The 27,763-nt window shown below is 44.3% G+C and overlaps 1 protein-coding gene across 3 annotated transcripts in view; it reads right to left on the bottom strand.

Moving 5' to 3' along the window:
- Positions 1-2,462: 2,462 nt before the first annotated feature.
- LOC125934931 (microtubule-associated serine/threonine-protein kinase 4-like) overlaps positions 2,463-27,763 on the bottom strand; it is a 221,615-nt gene continuing 196,314 nt past the window's right edge. For 2 of the 3 annotated variants that reach the window (XM_049648563.1, XM_049648562.1), the window contains exons 21-26: positions 23,561-23,761; positions 21,033-21,262; positions 20,380-20,502; positions 11,328-11,464; positions 9,204-9,385; positions 2,463-8,861 (exon numbers count right to left, since the gene is read on the bottom strand). In XM_049648563.1, the coding sequence (XP_049504520.1) occupies positions 5,005-8,861; positions 9,204-9,385; positions 11,328-11,464; positions 20,380-20,502; positions 21,033-21,262; positions 23,561-23,761 (4,730 nt within the window). In that variant the 3' untranslated portion in view covers positions 2,463-5,004. The remainder of the gene's footprint in view (positions 8,862-9,203; positions 9,386-11,327; positions 11,465-20,379; positions 20,503-21,032; positions 21,263-23,560; positions 23,762-27,763) is intronic. The other variant, XM_049648565.1, reaches the window with a different exon arrangement.

The raw sequence follows: 27,763 nt of genomic DNA, 5'->3' as shown, positions 1-27,763 counted from the left end.
AAAAGGAGGCAATCTTTTTCTAAAGCTTTGTGTTTTTATTTTTACTTTATTAAAATAATTTTTTTAGGGGTGCCCGGGTGGCTCAGTTGGTTGGGTGTCCAACTTTGGTTCAGGTCTTGATCTCACGGTCTGTGAGTTTGAGCCCCGCATGGGGCTCTGTGCTGACAGCTTGGAGCCTGGAGCCTATGTGTCTTCCTCTTTCTTTGTCCCTCTCCCACTCATGCTCTGTCTCATTCTCTCAAAAATAAATGTTAAAAAAAAATTTAAATATACATTTTTTAATTTATCCATTTTGAGAGAGAGAGAGGAAGATTGATTGATTGGGAAAGCCAGCAGGTGAGGGGCAGAGAGAAAGGCAAAAAGAGACTCCCAAGCAGGCTATATGCTGGCTGCAGTGCAGTTCGAACTTATCAACTGGGAGATCATGACAAGAGCTGAAACCATGAATCAGGACGCTTAACCACTGACCCACCCAGGTGCCCCAAGGCTTTGCGTTTTTAAATCCAAACGGTCAAGCCCAAGCTTCACCAGTTGCTCTTTTTCTTTGAGGTCAGACAGCCACGCTTGTTCTAAGGATGTCCATGTGAACAGAGCAGCAGGCCGAGGAGCTGGGACTTGCACTACAGGGACAGCATCACACGGATGGATGTGGATGGGCACCTAGTCCCAAAAAGTAGAAATCTGTCTCCAGCCTGGGAAAGTCACTTCGGCACAGCACTGTGTAACACAGCGCGTGTATTCCAAAGCGCAGAATTTTCAGGCAAAGGATTTTTCTGGAGACAGGTTAGAGCTGGAGGATATGGTGATGCCAGCCTGACATATGAAGACGCAGTAAACGCAACATGCTTGCTTCAGGCATCGTAAGCATCTTCATTCTTCACCTCCTGGCTACTGACAGCCATCTCCGGGCAGTGGGTAATGAAACAGCAGATGAGTATTTGTGAGAGGCTTTCCGCTTTACAATGTTACCAGACTTTCTGTAAAGTGGTATGGGGCAGTACCTAGTAATCATATACAACATATCTTTCTTTTCTCTGTGTCTGAACAGACTTGACTGGCAGGTCACCAAATACATAGGGAACGACAGATTTGGGAGCAGGTTCCCTTTTTGACGTGCTTGCCTGCATCCACGTGTTAGGACAGAGTCCCGCGGCCAGCCTGTGACAAGAGATGGCCATCTTGTCTTTTGGAACACACATCCCAGAAATCAGTAGGAGGATGCTGCTTTTCTGTGAGGATTGCTGCTAAGATTCCCGTCCCGGGTCCAAGGAGTCGGAACTGTCAGAGAACTTGAACCTGAGCCAGACTGACTGACTTTCCATATGCAAAAAGTCATGAAACTGACTTTCAACAACGCATTTTGGGCATTTCTAGCTTTTGTAGATACAGAAGATGTAATATTCACTAGGGTAGAGGTAGAAGACAGGAGGAACACAAATGATCACTTTGAGCCATGAGTTCAACCCATACCGATAGACGGGTAAATAGATTTAGAGTGTTGCCTGACCATTGAGTTCCTTAAGGCCTGGCCGATACAGAGGAAGCAAATTTCTATAGTTAATAAAGCTGCACTTTTTCATGTGACATTTGTGTTATGAATCCCCAGATGCTAGATGGAAAATTGCCTGCTGATGAATTAGAATTAATAAAGGAGCCCTACTACAGAGAATAATTAGCTTCCTTGGCTCATGGTTTCCCACCGATCACCAAACGTGTAATTTTGCACCATATGATTTTTCTGCATGTAAAGAAAGAGACAATGAGATGGCTTAGATCATTCACAGAGGAGCCTAGATCTGAATTCAATTACATGACACCTGGTAATGTTTAGAAAGGTCAAGAGCTTTGCAGCCAGAAAAAATCTGGATTCTAATCCAAATTCTCTTTACAGGGTGTATATTAAACAAACAGCAGAGCCTGTCTGGGCCTGCTTCCTCATCTGTAAAACGGGGATGCCACTATCATCTGGCTTGGGGCTCAAATGAGATGGTAGCTGAAAAGCATCTTGCCCAGCACTATGCACATATTTATATATATAAGGCAGAAAATAAACGTTAGGCTGCTTCTTTCCTTCCTGCCAGTTTCGGTGATTTTTGATGACGAGAAAACACACAGGAAAGGAGGAAATGCAAGATGACAGGGCACAGTGGTAACTGATTGGTAACTGATGGAGGAAGGTAATAGGAGATAATAGGGGAATTGAAGGAGATGGTTTCACTGAGGAAGAGACCGTAAAAAAGATAGTGACCTTGGTGTGGAAGCTGGTAACTTCTGCGGCCAAGGAATAAGGTTGGTACAAAACGTAGGAAGGCATTATAGGGAGGCTTAATCTTCAAGAATAGAACATGTTTGTGTAAGCTAAAAAAAAAAAAAAAAAAAAAAAAAAAGCAAACCAGTCCAATTAACAAAAAGCAACCTGCAAAAAACCCATGCTTCCCATAATACACAATAATATTCAGTAACACTTTATAAGAAAAACATTAGTCATTATCTTTTCATGCTAAATTTTTATTTCAATGTTATGCAACTGCATAAGTATAAATATTTGTTCAATATACAACAATTATGACATCCATAGGGAATTTCTTAGAGAAAATAAGACTGCAAACACTTTATTGCACAGATCCTAACAAACTTTTAAGCTGGTAAATCTACAGCTGGGAGTACTACCAAGGAGCACATCTTACAATCACAGGAGACTGACCAAATAGAACACAGGAGAATTTCTACCAGCTGATTGGAGAGGTTTACAACAACAGACAGGTATTACATGAATGCAACCTTAAGTACTCTTTACCCATCCAAAATGCAAAAACATATTTGGCCAAAATGATAATACACTATACAAAATATACATAAAAATATCATTTGTAAACAAGCAGCTAGTTGTGCTTTAAAGGAAACTGGACAGTTAAAAAGCAAAGGCTGTAAACCATGAACTCCCTCCCCGACACACTGTCGTGATGTCTGAGTACAGATGATTGGGTTATGACAACTGCCAAACACAGATATGAATTATAAATGTTGAGACCACTTTGGAAACCCATTTAAGTTCTTCTAAAATATGCGTTTCTTCTACCATTTCACAACGTAGTGATGGGGAATGGCTAAAACTACACGGGGGCGGGGGGCGGAAAACAGGGGCAAGGGGGGGGGAACTTTTTGTTCTGTTTGCCAACTCATTTTACAAGGAAGGACAACCCAGCAGTCAGTTAAGTGATGCCTTTGTTTTTGGAGCAGGGTTTACAGCCCTGCTAAATAATTTACAATCCACAGGCTGTGCTTTAGATGAATGATTTAGATACTAAGACATCCGAGGGGGTTTGGGTGCTGAATTTGTATTTATTGGTAATTGTTTTCCCTCTTGAGAAACAAAACAGAAAATCCTGCTATGGATCCCAAACATCTTATAAATACTTATCTGTGTGTATTTTCTCTTAGTGCCTTAGTACTTAGGTCAGCAAGTGCTGTCTTACAATACAAAACAAGCCTCCAGGACAACTGCAACAAAAACAAACAAAAACCCCCTCAGCACTAAAATGATTTGACGAAGTCTACATATTCCATGGTATACAAAATTTAAATAAGGCTTAGCAAAAGTAAAAAGGACAGTCACATTCAAGCACCAAATAGCTCCACCAAGTCTTTTTTGTTAAAAAACGCTGCTCTTTATTAATACGGTATTTTTTTTTTGCATACAAATAAAGAGATCATGTTATGAAATGTATGGAGCTACTCGATGCATCAGAAATGAATGTGAAACCCAGGAACTTGCTAAAAACAGCAAGCTTCATCTACAACATAAGGCCCCAGCTATGTATTAAAATGTATCTGATGTCCTGATTATTCATTAATATATATGCTATGATGCCAAAATCCACCCCCCTTTCCCTCAAAAATGCAAATTTAAAACCTCTTCCAATGCCTGATGCTTATTACTCAACTTAAGTACTATTGGATCTGCGTGTGGCCAGTAATTTTCCTTTTTGTTCAAGAGCAGGGCTGGCACAAGACTACTACAAAATGTGTGCTTCTTGGACTAGTGACTCATAGCATCAAGGCCTGAGTTTAAGAGCGTGAAAAGAAGGGAAAGTGAGAGAAATAAAGCTGACGTGTGTTTATAGCCTCCACTACACCCAGGGTGAAGACCCGACATATATACCCACAGACAAGGATAACTGGCCTTTCAGACAGTTGGACCCAAGATCAAGTGTCCACTGCGATGACTGTGACATGAATATGGTTAGCTCTGCTTGTTCCGGCCATTCCTAATGGAGGAAGAGTCCAAATGCAGTGATTAGAGTAGTTCTTGCTTTAAGATCTGGAAATCTAGGTAGGCAGATACAGTACTCTCAAAATCTTGGGTGAAAAAGACACACACAAACTCACCATCTACTGTATTTAGGGCTTTCTTTCATCTTGAACTCTACTCAGAATGTTTTAACTTAGAAAAATGTAGTCTTGAAATATTCTCTGAAACCATAGACCAAAACATGTGGGTGGATGTGTATATACACACGAGTATGAGTGTATCCATACTTTTACATACACCCGGTTTTAACCATTTTGCTTCATTACTATGTGATGATAAGTGGTAAAGCAAAAATCCTACTGGAAAAAAAAAGAAAAGAGAAGAAAAGAAAAAGCTGTGGTAAACAACACCATCAGCAGCAAGGTATCACTCTACATCCCAAACCAAACACATTGCTAGGTATTTACAGAGAAAATCTTTATCCTCAACAACCCTCCACTGTAAAGGTGTTTCTTTATTGTTGTTGTTTTCGTTTTTCGTACAAACCCTCTCTGGTAACAGTGTTATGGGTTACAATTGGGAAGGCAATTGGAAGAAGGTCCCCTCTTTCTGTCTCTCTCTCTCTCTCCCCCTCTGCCTAGGGGCTCCAGGCTCTGCCCGGCGTTCCCACACAGTGCTGGCTTCACAAGGTAGTCAAGACTCAGGTACACATTCAGGTCGGGTCTCCCCAGTCCGGCCTGGGGCCTGCCCCGTTACGAGGCCTTTTTGTGCGGGCTGCTACGCAAACTCTCTTTCCCCCGCCTCTGCCGCACCACAAAGTCCTTCTCAGAAGAAAGGGCGATGGGCCGGTCAGGGTTTGGAGCTGGGGATGCCTTGGTCACTTCTCTGCCCACGCTCTGTTTCCTAGTCTGAGAGGGCAGGGCTGCGACAGGCTCTTTGCCTTTGGTTTCTCCTGTGGTGGCAGATACCGACAGGGCCCTGTCCCGGTGGCCGGCTCCCCCTGCCACAGGCGGGCTGGGGTGGTGCAATTCCAGGGTGACGGTGGAGCTCTGAAAGGATGGCAGAGAGTCGCTCTTTGTCATGTGGGTTCTGCCATCGCCCCCGGGCAGGGTCTTAGCCGCAGCCCCGCTGGCCTTGGCCAAAGACGCGTCACCGCTAGCTGCAGCAGCCTCTCGAGCCCCGGGTCTGGCCTCAGGAAAGCTGGAGGAGGAGCTCAGAGACTTTTCTGGGAGGGCAGTGGATCGAAAAGAACTCTGTCCGGTGGCCGAGGGCGACCGTTTCATGCCGCTGGGCTTGCCTGCCTCAGTCAGCGGCTTCTGGGGACTCAGCACTTTCCCCTTGGCCTCTGGCAAGCCTTTCCCCACAGCAGCTGCCGGCCTCTCTGGGCCTTTTGGCCGGGCCTCGCCGGGTGCCGGGGAAAGGCTGGCCTCAAGCTTCCCGCCGTCTGCTGGAACGTAAAGTGCTTCAGTGCATTTCTTCCCCTCAGACTTCCTGTCCATGGCGGTGGCAGCCTGTGAACTTGGACTCCTGTCTGTCTGTCTGCACACAGCGGGGCAATCTTTCACAGTGGATGGTTTGGGGTGCTTTGGAGACACGTTTTGCTTTTCACTGACAGGGACAACTTTCTGGTCCGCGGATTCACCCCCTCCTGGGTGTCCTTGCTGCGGCAGATGCGTGGGCTTCTCTGGTGCCTCTGGGGACCGCCTGCCACTGGTGGCTTTTAGCTTAGGGTCTAGAGGACCCCCTTCGGTGAGCAGCGGAACTGAGGGTCCACTTCCTCCCTGGCTAATCGCATTGGTGGCTGTGTTCTGGGAGCCTGGGAGGGCAGGGAAGGCCTCCAGCACACCCTTACTGCTGTCCTTCCCCTCTCGGCTGGGGCCAACCTGCGGCTGGGCCGCAGCCTCTCTGACTGCTGCAGGCCCAACGCTTGGCTTCTGGGAGGAGAGGGCCCTGTCAGGGTGCTTAGACTTTGTGGGGCTGGAGTCGGGGCCAGGCCCAGACTTGGGGCTGCTGCTTTCACCATGCACTGCAGCGGGCCTGGGAGGGCCCTGGAGGCCCAGGCTGGGCTCTGTAGTACAGGGCTTGCCCCCCGGCTCTCTGCCTGAGGAGTGGCTTGGGGAGCTGCAGTGCTGCTGAGTGGCCAGGCTGGGCAGTTCTTTGGTCACCAGCGGGGGCTGAGAGCTGCTGCTGACGTGCTTCTGTAGAGGCTGTTCTTTCCTTTCCGGTTCCTTGGGACCGTCTTTCGGCAAGGATGGGAAAGCAGAGAGCTGGGCTTCCTTCCCACGTTCAGTGCCCGGTGGCTGCAGGGACCACCGGCTGGGAGGAGCTTCTAGCTGGGGTTCCGGGCCACCTCTTCCTCTGCCCAGCTCCCTCTCACGAGGAGTCCCTGCTGACTTCAAAGAGGAGTCCTCCCTCGCCAGGGGCCTCACCTCATCTCGGCCATCTCTGTGGTTTGTTTTCCTACAAGGTACCCATGCTTTCTCCAGGGCTTGGGTCTGAGTGTAGGAATCTGGACGGGTCCTTTCCCCAGAGGGGAGATTTCTGGAATTGTCACTGGTTTTAGCAGCTTCTGGAGGATACAACTCCACAGAGGGATCCCTGTGGGAGTCAGGTCTCACAGTGGACCGCTCGCTTCTGGCCGTGGAAGGGCCCCTTTCAGAGGATTCCCTCCCACTCGGCTTCTCTCTTGAGGCGGTACCTTCAGGCAGCAGCAGGCTGCGTGACCTAGATGGGTCCGCGCTGTGGGGGTTCAACCCCAGGGAGGGGAGGAGTTTGGTGTCAGGGCCCCCCTCTCTCCGCTGGGGATCGCTTTCCATGACCGTCACTGTGCTCTTGGCTGCATGGGAAGCTTTCCTATCCCGCTTTAGCTCTGGGTCAGAGCAAGGCACGGGAGCTGCTGGTGAATTCTGGAGACCCCGACTGGGGGGTGGGAACCGGGGCTCCAGCAGGTAGGACTTATTAATCCTGAAGCCAGCAGGGGAAGGCTCCCTCTGACCCGCCGTCTCACCCTTCTTGCCCCCGGTGCTGGGGAGAGCCGGTGGCACAGAAGGCCTCACATCACTGGCCGGGCTGGGGCTCTGTGCAGGCTCCGGGGAAGGCAGCTCTGTCTTGGAGGCCTGAGGTCCAGACAGGAGAGCAATATCCAAAGTGCCCTCAATTGGCTTCAGGCAGGACACAGACCTACCTTCCAGTTTATACTCAGAAGGGCTTTTCCGGACGGGTGACTCAGGAGCAACCAAGCCCGGCTTCTCTACTCCACCGTCCACCCGCCCAGCTAGTGCCTTGAGAGGGACAAAGGAGACAGTGCTGATCTGAGCCGTGTGGGCACTGCTCATGAATGCTCGGCTCTCAGAGGCCACTGGGGCCTCCTGCTGTCCACCCATGGACCGGACGGGGTTCCCGGGCAGGCTTTCGTGGGCACTAGACGTCATCTTGGGCTTGAGCACAGTGCACAGGCCATCATCTTTGTCTTCAAGTGACATTTTCTTTCGGAGGTAATCGATGTTGGCCAGTTTGCTGTCTAACTTCTCACATCGGAGACACTCCTTGGCCTGGGAGGCCTTCTCCGTGTTTTCACCCTTCCCAGAGCTGGACCTATCAGCCGAGTGGCAGAGAGTATCCTGGAGGGTGCCAGGAGCAGAGGTGCGCTTGAAATCACAGATGCCCTGGCTGTGGTCCCCAGGTGCCGGGCCATGGCCAGCCGCTGCCCCTTCCGAGGTCACTCCCTCGCTGGCCCGAATGCTGGCCTGCTTGTGAAGAGCCCCTTTCAGCAGGCTGCCCACGGATGGGGCCTCCTGCAAGGCCACTTTATTATCAAAATGATTTGACCTTTCTAAAGCCTTTGGATAGATTTTCTTCTCTCTCTCTTCCAGCCTAAAAGTAGAGAGGTTTTCTAAATCACTCCCAAGTCCATGGGATTTCTGGTGGGGTTCTTGTTTCTCTGGGAGACCATCTGGCTTCTTCACCACCACCTTGGCCTTGAGCTTCTCTCGGTCCAGTTCATCCACAGACTCCTGTCTCCCCAGCTTCCGGGAGACAGGACGCTTCAGGCAGCCTTGCTCCACAGGCCTGGCGCGGCTCAGGGAAGGGGCGTCACACACATTCTCCTCCAGGCTCTGCAAGGTCACTTCCCGCGGAGGCTGTTCCCTCGGCACCTCCTCCTGGGTCACCTCCAGGCTGTGTTTGCGGGAACACAGGTGCTTCTTGTCGCTTCCATAGGAGGGAGACAACTTCTCCTCTGACTGCACGCGCTTGAGCAGTGGGGACCTCGGGGGCTCTGCACTCTTGGGCCTCACGATATGCCTGACGATGGTGGGAGGGGAGTGCATTTTGCTGGGAAAAGCTTGAGCGATCTTGGAATTGCCAAGAGAGTGTCCCAACAGAGGGGATGGTGACCGCTGAGGGGAGGTGGGCTGTGGTGTTGGAGAGGGGGTCCGGGCCAGTGGGGAGAGGGGGATGCTGCCAGCCGACTTCCGCCTTCCAGAACGGTAGCGCTGTCCGCTGAGTTTGGGGGCCAGACCATGTAGGGTGCTGGGCCGGATGTGTCCTGACCCCGCTGGGGAATTGGGAGCACTAGAGCTTGGGGAGCTGCTCTGAGAGGAGTTAGTACCTGGGGGTGGGAAACAAAAAGCCATGAGCAAAGGACTCCATCCCTTTTCTTTCCATGCTTCCAACCCAAATGGTTGTAGGTCGGGTCAGATCAAGGTCAGCAAATTGTCTTAGCATCTAACTCTATTGAAAAAATGCTTTTCAGGTAAACCTCCCCCCACATCAGGGTTCAATCCCGTATTTCCTGCCTTAATGGTCTAAATAGACGTATCTTATGACTATCCTTTCATTTACACCTTCTTTCATTACGCTGGAATAAGCCTCCCATCCCTCAGGAGCTCGGATAGTGACTCTGACCTCCTCCGACCTCTCCCCTACTGTCTGGGCCAGAAGACTCACTCACCTGATGGGAAGTCAGGGGTGGAGCGATAGCTGGGCGTGGGGGACCGGGGAGACAAGCTGTGCGTTGGGGAGCCTGGGAGGCTCTCCCCTGATGACAGGGACCGGTTCAAACAGGAGAAGCTTCGGCTGGTGTGGAGTAAAGGAGAAGGCTGCTTGGCTAGTTTTTTAAAAAGGGATCTCCTCCTAGAGCGGAAATAAAAGCAAAGGAATCAGATTCTACATAGAGGGCCCCTCTGTCTCCCCACAATGTGGGTGTACTCAGTTTCACACCTCTGTGCCAGCACAGCGACACGGTGTCAGACCCCACACTAAGGTGTAGGTTCCCACTCCCATATTAACAACCTTATGACTCAGAAAAGAAGGGTCTTTGCTAATGTACAACAGAAGCTCTCTTAATTCCGAATACTTTAAGAAGAAGCGACAAAATAGGAAGAATAGAAAACATAGGAAATATATATTCATTTATTTATCTGTCAGGGTTATGAAGAGGGTGTTTTGTACCCACAGCTGTTTGCTGTGCTTATTCCACTGTGGGTTCTTGAATATTCCTAATGACCATGTAGGCGGTACATTTACATAGAAAAAGCGACAAAGGTGAACTGAAGCTTATCATATCAGCAGGGCACCACACACTATATAGCTGCAGCAGAAGCAAGTGAGTATTTAGTGCTCAACAAGCTTATCTTAAAGGGGGGGAAAAAAAACTTCTGATGACTTAGAAGTACACATGGCTGTAGAGAGCTCTTTCACCTTTAAGGTCAGGCAAGCCTCACTCCCCGCCAGTGAGCTTAAGCAAAGGTTTACATGCTGCTACACCCCTTTGAAACAGTGTGTTCTGTTTAACTTAAAGCACAATCAAAATCTAAAGCACACTTTAAGAAAAGTGTATGAATCAGTCATTAATACAAAAGACCACACCTCAGAATTCGTGTGTGTGCTTTATTTGAGTTTAATAAATGCAATAAATGTACTTGGGTTAAACAATGAAATCATTTTATCAAGTTCCTAATGACAGACAGCAACTCCCCTGCTCGGCCCTTGGCCCACTCCCCAGAGAAACCGCTTTCTACTCCTTTAGCTACTTCTCCTATTTGTCTGCATATTGCTAAGTTATCTCGTTAAGTTTTCGTTTTTCAATTTTAGAAACGATCTACTGATTTCCTAGGACAGAAGATGAGAGTTAGGCTCTTACACAACCCCCTTCCACCTTCTGACCAAATACACTTCCCCCTTTTCTATGCCTCCCTCTAGAGCTAAAACAAAACTTTCAGTTAGAAAAGAGGCGGAGCGTTTCTTTTATATTCTAAACACTGTTCACAGCTAGGCCATGCAAAGCATCATTCCATTTCCTTTCTTGCAGGACTTTGTCTTTCCTGGAGTGAATAAGCACCCCTTTTTCATTTGCTTCTTTCTCCACATTTCTGTCATCAAAACCCCTCTTACTACAATCAGACACATTAGATCCAAGCGGGCCAAATGGGGATGCTGCTGTGGTGTCACATGGGGAGCCCATCCAGACAGGTGCCTGGCAAGAAATGTCCCCACCAGAAACACACACACGCATCTTGCCGGCGTCTGCAGAGAGTACAAAAGGACTCGCAGCGCCTCCCAGATCGCAAATGTGTAAGCCAGTTACATCTGCAGTCAGTAAAGCAAAAACCTTTATTTTTAAGCTTATGTGGATGCTTTTTAGATATAGTTATTTTAGAGTATCTGGCATTTAAAAAAATAACAATTGTTAAAAAAAAAAAAAAGCAATCGTTTGTTCTCAGATAATGTAAAAGACATTACTGAGTGTACATTTAATGCTAAAAACTGCCTGAAGGCCTGGGGCCTCACATTCAACTCACCTGAAATCCAACAAACAGCAAAGCACTGGTCATGGTACTCATACAGGAAAAAAAAAAAATGCAATCTGAATTCTTCTGCGATCTAACTATGGAAATCTTTTCACTGTGAAAAATGCTGTTATGAATGTGAACTTTAATGTATTAGTATTTGAACCACAGCACCAAATTTCTCACAGAAAAATGAGTCTTTCCCATATATAATTGTTTAAATTAAGGAGTAACTTTCGTCCAACATGGGCATATTAAAACCCCACAAAAATCCTGCTTTAACTAACCTTTCTAGACTTTCTTTCTTCTTAGATTTCTTGCTCCGCCTCACCATCCGGCTCTTACAGCTGTTTCTCCTGGCTGGTCCCGTTTTGATGGACGTGTTTTCAAATGGGGTGGTGGTGATTGAGACCTTATTTCCACTCTATAAAAAAAAAATGGGGTGCTATTAAAGGGAAAATCTGGGAGCACACGGGATCAGAAGTGGGAAAGCACGTTCAAAAACAAATAAAGATACATAAGGACATACATACAAGAGCCTTCCATGTCTAAATAGCCTTTTAAGCAGTGGCACCCTGACAGAACACGAAGGCAAAATGTCCGGATTCTTTGAGAGGGCAGGCTCTGGACTCCACAGACGTGGGTTCAATCCAAGTTCTATGCCCTGAGCAGGTTGCTTCTCCTCTCTGTGCCTCAAATACTTGCACTATCCAGCAGTAGAATCACACCTATCTCACAGGGGCTCGTGCGTGGATTACCCGGGATGGAGTTTGTAAAGCCTGCAGCACCAAGTATGACAGAGGCAAAGGACTCTATAAACAACAGTGATCTTCATCCATATGTAGTTAAGTATAAATGAGCCCAGGGGCTGTCTGTTGTTGGTTGATTTATTTTTCTTTTTTCTCCTTTTTGTGTTTTTCCTTTGACCTAGAAATCATAGACCAGCAAAACTGAAAGAGACTTTTATTTTTAATTATTTTAAAAGATTCCTTTGCTGGCACCATAAAACCTGTCAGCTTGCAGAGCTGGGAAGTTTACGCCAGCGAGTACAAAACAGCCTTTCTTTAACCAGGTCATGTATGGGGAGGTAACTCCTGGTAGAATTCTGGGACTTTCACTCAGTGCTGGGACAGGGCTTGCCGGGCAGGCCCTGGAGGTCGACAGAAGAGTGGAGTCAGAAGCTAGGCTGAGGGGCGCCCTGGGCAGATGGTAGAACTGATCCCCTTTGCTGCAGCATTAATGACTTCTTCTTGAATTTCTTAATAACCAGGGGAAAAACATGTCCTTTCAAAGTCACAGATGGCCCCGATTACCTCAAAAAGATAAGAAATATAAGGAGCAGGGTCTTTTAAAAGTTCTATACCCAAAAAACGCCTAGCAATTCAGCTGTAAGTGGTACTAAGAGATGGGGAGTTAAGTATGGTGGGGGCAGGGACCAAACCAATGGGGATTGATTGTTTTAATGTTAACATCTACCCCCACCACCAGCTCCCGCTGCTCCAATTTGGGAAGTAATACATGACATTATAAGAAGAAATTGTAAAGTATAAGTAAAAATAAAAATCATTGAGAAACTTATTGCCAGCTAACACTGGTAATACTTCAGAATATTTCCTAATCTTTTTTTAGGCATGTATGTATTACGCATGCACACAGTCATACGTTGTCAACGACTTTAATCTTAATTAATCTAATATTTAGTTTTATGTTGTTTTTCCATTTCTCATTATAGAACTTGAAAAACCTTCCCCACATCACTGAATAGTCATTAAGAACATAATTTTGGGGGCATCAGGGTGGCTCAGTTGGTTAAGCATCCAACTTTGGCTCAGGTCATGTTCTCATAGTTTGTGGGTTCAAGGCCCATGCAGGGCTCTGTGCTGACAGATCGGAGCATGGAGCCTGCTTCAGGTTTTGTGTTTCCCTCTCTCCCCACCCCCCCACCCCCCACCATTAGTGCTCTCTCTCTCTCTCAAAAACATTAAAAAGTTTTAAAAAACTTAATTTTTTTTTGCTGTATAATATTCCATGAGATGGGTGAATCAAAATTCAACTATTTTCCTACTACTATTATTTCCTACATTTCAGTTCTTTTAAGACTTGCCATAAATATCACCCTCCATAAATCATTGTCCTAGTCTCTGTCATTTCCCTTAGATTACATATGTGAATCAAAGGGTCTATCCAAACTTTTTAATTTTTATTTTAGAGAGAGAAAGTGCATGAAAGGGAAAGAGGGGCGGTGTGGGCGGGGAGAGGGAGAGAAAGACAGAAAGAAAGAGAGACAGTGAGAGACAGAGAATTCCAAGCAGGCTCCACACCCAGTGCAGAACCTAATGTAGGGTTCAATCCCATGACCCTGGGATCATGACCTGAGATGCTATCAAGACTTGGACGCTCAACGGACTGAGCCATCCAGGTGCCCTAAACCTCTTAAAGACTCTTAGTATATACTAATACACTATTTTCCAGAAAGTTTATGTCAATACATACTTTTGCTGGCAGCACATAAAGACTTTTCTTATCACAGGTTTGTCAGAACTGAGTATTAATGTTAAACACATTACCAATTTTATACAAATAAATTGCAACGAGTTTTAATCTTCATTCTTTGATATTGTCTCATTTATTTTGGTCATTCCTATTTTTTTTTAGGAAATGACCTGTTCATGTCTTACATCCACTTTCGTGTAAGTTTAGTATTTTATGAATGATTTTAGAGGTTTTTTTGTGTGTGTATTTAAGAACATGTAATCTCACACCTAATGTCGTAATTGTAAAAAAAAAAAAAAAATAAGATTTGAACTGGAACAAAAGAAAAAAAATATTCTGCAAGAACAAACTGTACGTTCTATATGCAAATGCCAAAAGTTCGAAAATAAACCCTTATCTGACAAAGATTGATTCCATTTCTTGTTTAAACAGAACATTCAGCTTAAAAGCATGAAAGGCCTATGAACGGAGGTTGTGTGGAAGGAGATCTTCTCTGCACAAATTGAGGGAGGCCATACTACAATTTCAGTTTCTCCTATATGCCTTAAGTGAATGAAAAAGTAACAAATATGGCTGGAGTTCATCTTTCACTGCAATTCTTTCAATCCTTTTCCACATTCATACACAGAGTAGACACAGACAGCCATCATATGTCCACTGGGGCTGTCCCACTGTGCACGTCACTGAGCCTGAATCCAATTCCACCCTTTCTAGCATAATTCACCACTGGTTTTTCTATCTTTATCTGTAAGAGGCTAACAAGGCCATTCAGCCTTTTTAAAGCACATTTTGAGCATTAAAGCATTATTTCCATATATTCTGTCACTTTATTTTCACCACCAAATTATGAGGGCTGTTTTGTTTTCTTTTTGTCTTTTTTTTTCTAATACGACCTTGTGAGGTGAGAATGGATTGTTACCCTTCATTATAGATGAGGAAAACAGATTCAGGGATGCTGAGTTTCCTTCTTTCTCAGGGTCACAGAGCCCGTCTTAAGAGCCCACACCTGGCTCTCTGCCCCTCACCCCCACTGCCTGCTCCTCACAGGCATGGCGTGACCTGATCGTCCGCCACCTTTCCTGCCCCTGGCAGAGTAGATGGCTCAGACTTAACGGGTGGTGGCGAAGGAACCAGGCTCTGGACAATATAGGGAATGAGCGATGCATCAGACTGTCAAGAAGAAACGGAAGACATATAAAAATAGCATAAACGTTGTAGGAAATAAAAATAAATGATGAACAAATCTCATCAGAAAAGTTACAGCCAGGGTTTTTAAATCAGAGCACATCACTGCGTTCTGTACAAATGTTCCCTTCCCCTATTAAAAACCAAACCCAGTTTTCTCTTTCTTGTTTCTATATATGGCAGAGGACAGTTTGTTTGACCTATACACTCAGAAAACTTCCCTAAGGAGGAACTACAGACACTCAAGATGCAGAGTGCAAATATTTCACTGAGAGCATTAACGATCATGCAAATGGTAAATGACGGGAAAAATAACTTAATCCACAATAGGGTGAGAATCGTAAAGCCTGCCACCTGGTGGATCCATCGGCTACATGGAGGGCTGCCTGAACTCAGTGCAATGTGTCTTACTGGGTCAATTTATCCTCAATACATTCTTCTGAAGGAGCGAACTCTTGTAAGAGAAATTCTGTGGCACTTGTTTAAAAAAACAACAACAAAAAATGGTGCCGGCGGATTGTTAAGTGTTCAATTTGTTCACTTTTACTGTAAACTGTTGGTATAAACTGTGCACGGTGCGAGGGAAATTATTTTAAGCTGGCTGAACTGAATACAATCGCAGGCTAACCATCTCTTCCTCTCAGTCTGGCTCCAGGTTAACTTCTCAGTTGGCCTTGGATAGACTATTTTTACATTCCTTTCTCTGCGACATGCACATGGGGAATGTCACGCTTTCTGCAGGCCTAGGTCTTTGCTGTTACTCACATCCTCCACAATCCAGCCCCAGCCAGCCTGCACACTCCATCCCATATACAAACCCAGGCTCCAGTCACTCTAGTTTGATTTGTGTACCTCAAGCACTCTGAGCTTTCTTGGCCTTGCATTTGCACACACCCTCTTTGTTCTGCTGAGCCCACCCTGCACTCCCTTCCCATACACTAACTCTCCACCCATCCTTCACAGCCCTGAACAGATAACCCCTGTTTCATCCCCCCTGGAAAGCCATCTCTCCTTCAGAATGTGGGCTAGATTTACAGTCGGCTCCTTATGTTTAACACTTTGTAGACTTGGTTTCGCCACTGGTTTCCACGTACTCTGGTGGACTCATGCCAAGTACGGGCTCCAAAGCCACACTGTGGGGTGCAAATCCTCTTTTCTGCTCCTTCCTAGCGGGTAGCCTTGGGCTGCTTTGTTAAATTTCTGCTGCTTTCTTCATCCGTAAAATGGGAACAATGTTGTTTACAGGACCTGCTTCACAGCAAGTGAGGATTATAGGGGTTCAGCTACGTAAAGCACTATTACCTAATATTCTTATGTGTTGTCTCTTGTGCGACTGACCTTTCAGTATCTAACACAACGCTCTGCACGTTTTTAGGACTTGGCGAGTATGTAAGGATGGTCATAATGACACTATTTGATGGCCTCCATTTTCACATCTAAAGGCTCCCCAGAGTTCATAGAAAGGAAATTCGTGAAGCAGGGACTAATGAAGTTTTAGGGCTGCTTTTATGTGCTGGGTATTTAAACTAATACTATCCCAAAAAAGCAGTCTGGTTTACTTGAGAGTTTCCCAGATTAGAGAGGTTAAGCCGGGCATGTTATCATGTGCGTCAATACGGACTCCATCCATCGCTACAGTGAGTGCACAGAGATTTCACTGCTCTTACAAAGTTTTTTAGAAAGCTGCCCAAAAGCAGAAAGGAGGGGATCACCTCCTTGCGGCAGGACCAGTGTGAGGCAAAGCTGAAGGAGCACACGGGAAGAGATTTTCAGAGCCAATGGGGAAGTGAACTGGAGAAACACATTGATTCTGTAATTCCATAGATCTATGATGAGAAGTGACTTTGGACAAGCTTCCCTGTGGATATGAGTTAGTGCTCCCATAGCAGGTCTGCTTGGAAGGTGTGAGAGTAAACGAGACCACATGTGAAGACGTCAAATGTGGAAAATGCTTACTCCGTTTGCAATCTGAAAGATATTGTACTGCATATGAACTTCTAAACAGATATACAGCAGCCTCAAGCGATGGCTCTTCCACCTTTTTCCTAAGGTGCCATGACATTTCATGAAGTAGTTCGCAAGTATAGAACACGAAATCAAGAGGGGTGCTTGGGTGGCTCAGTAGGTTGAGCGTCTGACTTCAGCTCAGGTCATGATCTCACAGTTCGTAGTTTGAGCCCAACGTTGGGCTCTGTGCTGACAGCTCAGAGCCTGGAGCCTGCTTCGGATTCTGTGTCTTCCTCACTCTCTCTCTGCCTCTGCCCCGCTTGTGTGCTCATGCTTGCTCGCCCTCTCTCAAAAATAATAAACATTAAAAAAAAAAACAACAACATCAAGTAAACAGTATCCGAGAATACCAAAATATAGCCACTACCCTGATGTTCCACGAGTGATGTCACGAGGATGCCCAGTGTTGATCCTACTCCCTTTACACGCTGTCCAAGAACCGCTGTTTAAATTTGGAAGAAAGCTGCATGATTACACAGTTCACTGGAAAGATAATTAAATCCCTCGTATCCTTTTTGTTTCATTACATTGGTCGCTCCTCTCGAGTGCTTCCTTTATGAAGCAGAGGCAGGACCCTCTGCTTGGCTCTGCGACAGAGCAGGCCATGGCTCCGGAGGGTGCCAAGGCTCTCCAATATGGCTTGTTTACACAGTTTCAGAGACACACTGACTAGATCCAGGAATCAAGGTGCTCCCTAACCAGAGGAGGACAAAACCGTATGAATGGGATTGGATTTGGCTAAGACACTTTGCCAGACACCTTCAGGAGAAATATACATTCAAATTTCACAGAAGCAGGCTTTAAAATCCACGATCATATCTAACACTCCATAAAATAAATTATGGAAATAACCAAATGTCTCAGCAAGATAAACAAATGCCTATTTTCTAAAGATATATACACTTCAGTTTATTATTTCTTCTTCTGATTTTATGAGCAGACCCAGGAAGTGATAGGAAGATAGGTTGTGGATGAAGCGATGTTGCATGTAACATAATACTGTTACAAAGAAGGTAGAGAGCCAAGCTGATGTTACCAATGAAAATCCCTTGACCTTCTTTTAAATGCTAATGCGAAGACTGGAAAAAGCTCTAGCAGGATGAATAACAACTAAGAAAACCTCACTGTAATACACAGACTTATTATCTAAAAGAAAGGGTGAGCTCCTAGAACAGATCAAGGAGCGTTTTAGAGACAAACAACACTTGTGTCTGCCTACTTCGGAGGAGCCTAACCTACTTCGGAGGAGCCTAAGGCATGTGTATTGGATATGAAGACAGAGGGAGGGAAAAATCCAAAACAACCTTCCTGGACTCTTACTCACAAAAAGGTCAAGGGGCACCTGGGTGGTTCAGTCAGTTAAGCATCTGACTCTTGGTTTCGATTCAGGTCATCATCTCACGGTCTGTAGGTTCAAGCTCTGTGTGAGGCTCCACGCTGTCAGCACAGGATTCTCTCTCCCTCTCTCTCTGGCCCTCCCCAGATCTCACGCTCTCTCAGAATAAGTGAATAAACTTAAAACAACAACAACAACAACAACAACAACAACAACAAAGGGGTCTATCTGTGAGCCAGCAATGGGGCACCCCTGGACCATAGGAGCAGGTACTGTGAGAGAATCTGCTGGTCAGACTCATGAGTCTTTATAACCTGTCCAGAATTTTGTCTTGCAAAGCCCGAAGTACTATCAGGCGACTTTCACAGACAAGGGATCCCAATGCCCTGCCTCCCATTTCTTGGATTCTTACTATGAGAGAGTTGTTCCACACCAGGTGGACAAAGAATATTACCAGGGACAGATGGTGATCTAAACTGAAAACCTCAGGTTGTACCCACGGTGTCAACTCTTTCTGTTCAATAGCCATACTTGAAAGTATAGACTAACCCCAGCCCTTTCAAGCTGACTGACAAACTGAACGGCCTGCATATTAAGACATGAGTCAAGACCAACAAAAGTAGAAGTGGGGTATTTGACCCCTTCCATGGTAACTTTTGGAAAGAAAGCAAAAGAGGACCCCAGCATTCACCTCAATTCCACGAACATTTATTGCGTACCCACCTGTATATCCCAGGTATTGGGTAAATTCTGGAACTACATGGGAAGATGTCCCCTGCATCATCAACCGGTAGGTATGAATGACAGCAAAGTCAGGCGCCACCCCCTACAGACTTTGGTTTTGAGCCCAAGACCAAAATTTAATTAATAATGTGAATTAATCAGTGGCAGTAACTTTCCTACAACCTGCTACTTCGCAATGGACCTCTGAATATGCCTGCTATTACTACTCTCAGAACCTAAGCCAACCCTAATCTTTTGAAGAATACGCTCATATTAGCTTGGGGAATGACAGAAAAGGAGAAAAGTCATTTAACTGCACTTATTTTTGGAAGGCTTAGCACACCCACTTCTTTGTAGTGCCTTCTAAATTTCTAATTTTCTTTCCTGTTTCAATTCAATGAAATTTCTCTGTGATGTCTCTCCCCACTCATAGAATATTCTCTCCAAAAGTATAACATTCCTCCCTCAGCGACAGTCCTAAGTTAAACTTCATCTGCTTCCATACATCTCCTATATCTCCCATATTTCTCAAAGGCAAGGACTATACCTTCATTCCTGTGTTACTAATATGTACTATGGAACTGGGCTCAGTGTGAGTGCTCTGAAAAGAGTCTGAATGTACATTATCTAAATGGCAGGTACATATTTATGTTCTGTCTCTCAACAGACTGTAGTTTATCTGAAACCATGGCTCACACCTCTCTGTATACAACTCCCTTACAGCCCCTTTCAGTGCCCAAAAAGCAAGAGATCATCCATAAATCTGATGATTTGTAAAATAATCTTACAATTAGAGACTCTATTTCTGATCACTGACTTCTTTTTCTGAACAAATTTAAAATCAAGTACAAATTCGTCTTTGTTTTTACAAGAGACATATTTGGAGCTGTTACTTTATATTCTACCGTCAGCAGGTGACACAGCAAATAAGAGAACTGAAGGATCAGTGTAGATTTTCTCTCTCCACTCACATTCACGCATCTTGTGATCTTAACTCCATGGGCTTTATTCAGCTTACATTCAAAACAGAAAATGTTCTATGTTCAAAATCATTTGTGTGAGGGCCTAATGATTACTAGAACCCCTTCCTCCATTGCTACTTACTTCTGTCATCTACAGTGTATGTGTATATATTTCCATTTCTATTTTTCAAAGGAAATCCAACTCTCAGACTGAACCTTCAAATCTGACCTCATTTTCATACCACTTCATCTTCCATTGTACTGGAATAAAACTTGCTGAATGGCCCTGAAGAAAACCATCTTTAGGATAGGTGACTTCCCAACAGCTTTTACTATGTAAGGCTCATAAAGTGAAAAAGAACTCTTGTTATTCGTAATTTAGAATAAGAAGTTAAATTCAGAAGTGATTGTGCAGATAGAAGGCCATGTTTTTTCATGATATATAGAACCAGCAAATTCATATTATCTGTTTCTTCACCTTTTATCAGACTTTAAACCACTGAATACTTCCTCAGTAATAAGACTGTTTATGCATGCATCATAGAGAATTCTAGAACTTAAGGAGAGAACTCTTGGTACCAGTTCTTTCTGATGACCTTTACTTGTGTGGCATGGGCATAAAAAAGATAATACCTTTAGCAAAAGCTCTATAACTTCCGTGTGGACAAGTCCATGCACTGGTTCTCCATTGATGTGTGTGATCAGATCCCCAGCCTTCAGTCCTGCTTGGCATGCTGGACTTCCTTCTTCAACATTCTGAAGTCCAAGAAAAGAGTATAGATTGATCAGCCAACAAATGGCAACCTTAACATCTACTGTTTCTTCTGGGACAATATTCTGGGTTAATTAGCAAATGATCCTAAGCTTCTAAGAGGAAATCAATAAGGCATGGTTATTATTCCTTTTCTGACATCATCCTAAAATAGGACACTTACTTACAAAATTTCAGGTGAGTGGGAAAGGTAGTTAGTTTTGTTTGTTTTTTTAATAAAAGAAGGCCAGGAAAAAATTAAAACGAAGGGTGCCAATAGGACCATCTTTGACAATTTCTACCATGCTGGTATGCAAAGTGGACAATCAAATATGAAAACTGGACAGAATTATGAGAAGTTATTAGTTTTTTCTCAATTCAATGCCACCATATAAAGGGAAAGGGCATGAAACAGGTCCCAAAAGCCAGCTTAGCAGAAAAACTGTTTGCTTATAAATATGCCTCAGCCAACTTATTCATTGTCCAGTTTGGCTGGGAATGAAAAGTAACAAGGATGAGAGGCTGTTGATCTCACCCAAACAATATGGTGCACTGTATAGATGTCGCTGTCTCCCACATACACACGGATGGCTCGGATGGTAAAACCGTAGTTTTTCCCTGAACTGTGGATCACAATGGGCTGATGTGGACTGGCAGAAGCTCCTGAAGAATCTCGGCTGGGAGAAGAATCTCGTGAAGAAGAAGGGTCCGAGGACAGGGAATGGGGGGACATTGGACTTCCCAGTGGAGAAACGGCAAACATATCTGCAACACAGAAGCCAGTCGTTAGAGCCGATGCTGATCACACAAACATCCATGCAGCCAGCCCGCACTGTATGAGCCCTGCAATGATGGGGAGCTCAGCCACACAATAAATCCATTCATTTCTCATCAAGAAATAATATAAAAATATTTATATTGCTAACTAGGATGGCTTTCCAAACAGGGGATATTAAGAAGACTTCGAAAGTGTCTGTACTGCAACTAATTTTTCAGTGAATTCTGTGAGGTTAGAATTTCTTCATTCTCTATGCTAATTAAAACACACACAAAACTTAGTTCCTACCTGGCTGGGATAGCTTTAGTTGGTATATTTTGTTGTCCTTAAACAAATCAGAGATGCACAAATTTCAAGTATGTCTTTACACAGAGAAGAGACTTTACACAGAGGAGACTATAGTAAAAGATTCTCAGGCTCCAAATCAACAAATTTAACATGGTCCTTTTCAAACATACGTGATTAGGAAAACAATCCATCAAGTTAACAGTTCCTTTTTACAGTACTACTGAACTAGTACTCAAGTGATTTTGATCAAGACAACAGTGAAATGTCAATTTCTTTATGAAACAATCACTCCTAATTATTATGAATACAACTGACCGCTTCATACAGTACCTACAATTCTAACAATGATTCTCAAAGATAATACAGGTGAAATAGAGAAATTTTAAGAAATATTAATACCACAATACCAATTCTGTTCTGTTTTTGTTTTAAAAGCAAACACGCTTTTATTGTTGATATCACTGTTCCATCCACGTGAGTCTAAACGGATCTTAATTAACTGGTCACGTGAAATTGTGTGTGTGTTTGACAAAAAGAATGATCCACTAAAGATACTGAAGTTTAAATGTGAGCTCAGTCAGAGGCAGGCTACTATGTGCCCAGCGTTACTGAAGACTCACCAGGTTCAGTGAGCACCAGGGGAGCCACAGCAAACTGCCAGTGCCCACACTATCATTTCTTCCGATTCTTAAGTCTGTCAAAGTGGAACAAAGCTAGGTGGATCACTAGCGATGTTCCTTCACTTTGGGACTGCATGTGGCACTCTTGGTACTCTTTCACTGGCTACCTTTTGTCTAAAGATCACAAGGCCAAGTGAAGAGACACATGCTGGTGGGCAGGGAACTTGTAACCATGCGAGTGGGAACTGGACAGAGTGGAAACACATACACACATCCAAAGTGCTGGAAAGCCAAGTCCCCATCCTTTGTGGCATGACAGTTTCCCTTATCGCCCTGTATTAAACAATTGCTCTACCTTACCAAGACGTGGGCTTTCCCACCAGCTTTCAAAAGTGGACTTACCTTTCCAACTGCTGCTGCTTTGGAGTTATGAATAGTCACTCAAACTAGGGAGATAGATGGTTACTTTACGGTGCCGAATGGGACGCCTCCCAGAAAACAGAGTGGGCTAGAGTGAGCAATACCCCCAAATGAGCATTTGTTTGTATCAAGTTTCTTTCTGCACAAACAGGAAATTTTGAAACTGTAAACAATTCCTTTTATACAAGGTCTGTATTCCTCCAAATGCAAGCCATCTGCAATATAATTCAATTGCCACTTCCACTCTCGGGCTGTCATTTGAGTGTTAAGTCACAAACACCAGGGTGTATGTTTTCTCACTTCTGGGGGAATTGTGTAGACTTAGTGATTTCTAGAGGCAAAGCCCAGGTGTATAAAAATACTGCAATTCCACAAAACCATAATTAAGCCCAGGCTTCCAATACAGGGGAGAAAATGACTACCAGTAGGAGGAAGCATAACTCAACAGACAGGGTTGGGAAAATCTGTAAATTTCAGGGCTGTCTGTGACTCTCTGCATCCCCAGAAATGAAAAACTTATGTTCTCCATATCTCTCTCCTCATTAATTAGAAGAGGAAAAACTGTACTTAGCTTTCCAACACATATGCTATAAACAACTCAGTAAAGTACATAAATGATGCATAGTCTAGGGAAGAAAAATGATTCAGAGGAGATAAATTTACCACTTAATTTGAGGAGGGGGGAGCAGAAAAGGAAAGAAAACAAACAAAAGAAATCAGGCTGTGTGGGAAGGAAGCCTGCCTCATCTCCTGATGCAGAAAGAAGCAAGACGAAATCAGTGACACATGCTGTCTGGGAGCTCCGGAGCTCCCGCAGGGAGAAACTCCGGAGAGATGCGCTGGGTACCGCCCGTTACTGCTTCTAGCAATCTTGCATCTCGATCAGCATTCCAAACTGGGGAGAGGGGGACACATGCACAAAACCACACAACTTCATGCGAGTAGATGTCTCTCTACCTCCTGGGATCATGAGGGACAGAGCACTGGCAGAAAGGGACTTTGTGACTTTCCCCGAGATTTTCTTTTTTTCTGTGCTTTCTAATCGCTGCCGAGCCATGTGAGAAGCGGGTTCACTGGGTGGCTTTGAGGAATTATCTGTACTGTCCACACACTCGCTTCGTCCATTTATCTGATCCAAGTGCTCTGAAAAACTGCCAACTGTACAAAGAAGAAGGGATAAACACGTTCAGGGAAATCGGAAAGGAGAGGTGGAAAGAGGGAAAGAGAGAGAAAGAAGGAAGAACAACCTGGGAAACGTACTCCCATGTGGCTCAACAATCCATATGGCGCCAGGCAAGCATTAAAAACACATGACTGGTTTGAGAAAGGTGATGGGGAAGAGAAGGGGATGAAAGACATGTCCATCCAGGTTTCATTCTCCTTGTACCTAAGTCTGCTAATTCTCAATGACTCCACTTAACTACAAGAGTCACTACTTTACAGAATTTCGATTTTAGAACCCTTGTAGCGACAACTCCTCCCCACTGCTTCCAACCACGGAAGGCTCTGAAGCAAACACCACCTTATGAACACCATGACCACCCAGTGTATACTAAAATGATCCTGTGATATTAATGGTCATCATTAGCAATGCTGTGAATAATGTGGACATGTGGGTAATGCTGTTTGGGACATGTGGACATCATCTCATTTCTTCACGTAGACTTGGGACTGTGTCATCTCCTAGTCTCTTCCTGGACTGCACTAGACTGCACGAGGTTCACGTATGTAACTTACAGGAGAGTGCCTCAAGCATCACCTGTGACTTCTCATGCCCTAAGTCTCCTTGCAAACCTCCCAGGACAACAAAGGACAGTACTCACTGCATTCCACAATGGCTTGCTGCACCTTCCTGGTTTTTTCTCTAGACAGTGTATCATCTCCTGATCTGCCCTGAGGTTATTGCACCAGCGGTAAGATCCTTTCCTGTCTCAGCCAGCCACGCCTTCTTTATTTTTAAGTTTCTTAGCCCTTAACAGAAAGGTGGGTTTTTGTTTGTTTGCTTGTTTGTTTTAAAATAATTAGGACTCCCCTCAGCAGAGGATCACAAGAGAATCACGTGGGAGGATGCAAAAATGGAAAATCAGTGATGTCTGCCTGGGTGACCACACGGACCAAGAATAAATAACGTTTCTGAGCAGAAATAACATGTGGAGTCCCCCAGAGGAAAGGGGAACAGCCACCCACTTTGGGTTTTTCCTACTCTTTCACAGGCTATCAGTTCTCTTTCTTTCTTTTTGTAATCACTGACAGTTTATCTTTGTCCATCCGGAAAAAGTGATGCTCATCTCATTTTGACTTCTAAATGCTGTTACAAGCCCCCTGTGCTTTAGAAACCATCAACACTATCATCACCTTAAGATACACAATCCATGCAGAATATTTAATACCATTATAAATGATCCTTTGAAAGACCAACCAGCACATTTTAAAGCCTAGGAAATAGTTAGGCTGGATAGGACTTAATTCACAATCCCGTTCTGCTGCTGAATCCACTACTCAACTTCACAGCTCAAGTTTGGCCTCTGTGCCTAGGAGGTGACAGAGACCCTACAGGCAGGGTCCTCGGTAAAGGAAGCTTGGGACTTGAGAGAGCGCTGTGGGTACAGGAAAAGAGCTGGACCTCCACGCGACACCCATGAGACCCAGGAAGACAATCCTAAATGAAGTATCAGCAGCCTTCCTACTGCTATATTCCAAACTCAACCTCACTTAACTCCATCTACTCAATTCCCTCTAAATCAAGAAATCAACAGCTCAAGGACTTGATAAAAACTGCTTCGTGACTCAGACACCTCATCTCCAAAACCTTAAGCTTACTTTGGGCTAAGTTACACACTCTTCTCCTTGCTAATCTGGTAGGATGGGCTCTCTGACAAATGAAAAACCGAATCTCTTCACAACGAATAATTGGTTGACTCGAGCACTACACCTAAGACTTCGAGACTTTTTACTTTTCACCGATTCAAATGCAACACGATCGTGAAAAAAGAGAAAGAGGTATGAAATTGTACTTCCCTAAATGCCCGAGTGCGAATAGGTACTGTTCTTTTTTTAGCATCCCTGCCCCCTTGCCTCTGTCACCTCCTTCCAGAGCAATGGATATAAGTGCACGTTTCTGTTCTGCCAATAGTGGATAATGTCACCTTAATGTTCTGTAAATGTCAAGGGTTCTTTCTTTTTGATGGCGGAGCAATATAAAAATCAAGAAATTTAATTTTACTACAGTCACGGTTTTCAGATTTCCTAATTACCCTTGGCCGTAAGCAAATCAGTTCATCTCTCTATTCTGTGCAGCCCCCAAGGTCTTTGATTATTTTTAGTGTGTATATGGGGGAGACAGAAAGGTAGTTTGAATCAATTAATCAAAATGCATGGCAGGACCTAAGCAGTAGTTTTTTTTTTTTTTTTAATTATGAAAGTAATCAATCAACTGCTTAGATACCATTTCCCTCCGACACTGCTGATGGGGACCAGGGCAAAGAGACTAAGTGATCACCAATGATTCACCATATTAAAAAAAAAAAAAATTTAAATAGAGGTGAGTATATTCTATTGAGAGCATAATAAACTAGGAAACAGAGACCTTAGTAACGAGAAAAATAAAATACTGAGATACTTCCATTTGATTTATCAAGATGAACTAAACATAATTAAGAATTTTGGACCCCTAGGTTGTTTCTACACTACTTCTACATTGCTATTCTCTTGGTTTTATAAAAAAGGGAGGATAAGGGCAATTATCCTACATGGCAACAGAACTTAGAGGAAGACAGAGAAAGAAAAAAAAAAAAAAAAACAACCCACATTATTTCCACAGAGGCAAACTTTTCAGTGAGGCTGAAATAAACCTAGCCTATAAAATGAGTTTCCTTGAAATGATTTTTAAAAAGTTACACTATGAATATTCAGTTAGTTAAAAAAATGTTCATAAAAATTCCTGGAATCGTTCAGCGTTATCAATATAGCATATCGAAGAGAGCTTAATGATGACATTTATCGCAGCAACCCTAAGCCATATCCATGTTTCATTTTTTTTTTTTTTTAAAGCATACACGAACATTGCTCTGTAGAAGGATATGCTGTGCATAAAACTGTTATAAACCAAGTAATATTCTAAGTGCACTTGGCTTGGTCTGAGGGAAATTCAAGTTTGATCACCTAATGAAGACACCTCCATGATTAAAGGCCAGAAAATATCCATGATACATTAAGCCTTTTTAAAAACCTGTGAAGATACTGTCACTCCTGTCAGGAAGGTTACTTTTACACAAAAGTGACATTATAAAGTGCTCTCAAAGAAGAGGCCTAATCCAGGGGCGCCTGGGTGGCTCAGTTGATTGAGCGTCAGACTTTACCTCAGGTCATGATCTCATGGCTTGTGGATTCGAGCCCTGCGTTGGGCTCTGTGCTGACAGCTGGGAGCCTGGAGCCTGCTTCAGATTCTGTATCTCCCTCTCTGTCTCTCTGACCCTCCCTGGGCTCGTGCTTTTCCTCTCTCTCTCAAAAGAGAAAAAAAAATTAAAGAAAAAAAAAGAAAAAGAGAGAGGCCTAATCCGTTTAACTGCCTCCCAAACAGTGAAAGAGGTCTCAGGAGTTTCTGTACTCCAGTTACCCAGGGACTGGAAGGGTAACATGTCTATAGTGGAGGCGCCTCATATGCACATAAAATACCAATCTGAATTGTGCTGGTATTTCTCACTCACTCCTCCCCTCAGTCCTGGATGCACAGACAGCATCTGGGAATCTCACAAAATAAGCATCGTGCTGCACTCACTAAGAGTCCAGCGTGAAGAGGTAAGTTGTTTGGCACAACATGGCCCCATAACAAAAACCACCTCCTTTGAAGAAACCACCATCCATTTTGACACAAGAAGGAGAGCTGGCCTTACGCTGTACCTTGTGGGTGATTTAAGCCATTTTTGAGGGTAATTCGAGCGTGTCACTATTTGGTACAGTTCCTTACTCCTAACTTTCAGTTAGACACTACACTGTGAGACCTGCTTTTGCATCAACAACAGAGAAAGTGGTCTTTAGTGTGGTTCTGGTTGTTGACAAAGAATCCTACTGAAACCCAGTCATGAAAGCTAAGGCTGGCTCTTGGGTCAAACTGAAACAAGAAGGGTTTACTGTATGAGGACGCAATAAGGAGGGGTCTGA

Source organism: Panthera uncia, assembly GCF_023721935.1.
Source record: "Panthera uncia isolate 11264 chromosome A1 unlocalized genomic scaffold, Puncia_PCG_1.0 HiC_scaffold_17, whole genome shotgun sequence".
Taxonomy (NCBI): Eukaryota; Metazoa; Chordata; class Mammalia; order Carnivora; family Felidae; genus Panthera; species Panthera uncia.
The sequence above is the reverse complement of the archived record's forward strand: the minus strand, read 5'-3'. Positions and strand labels throughout refer to the sequence as shown.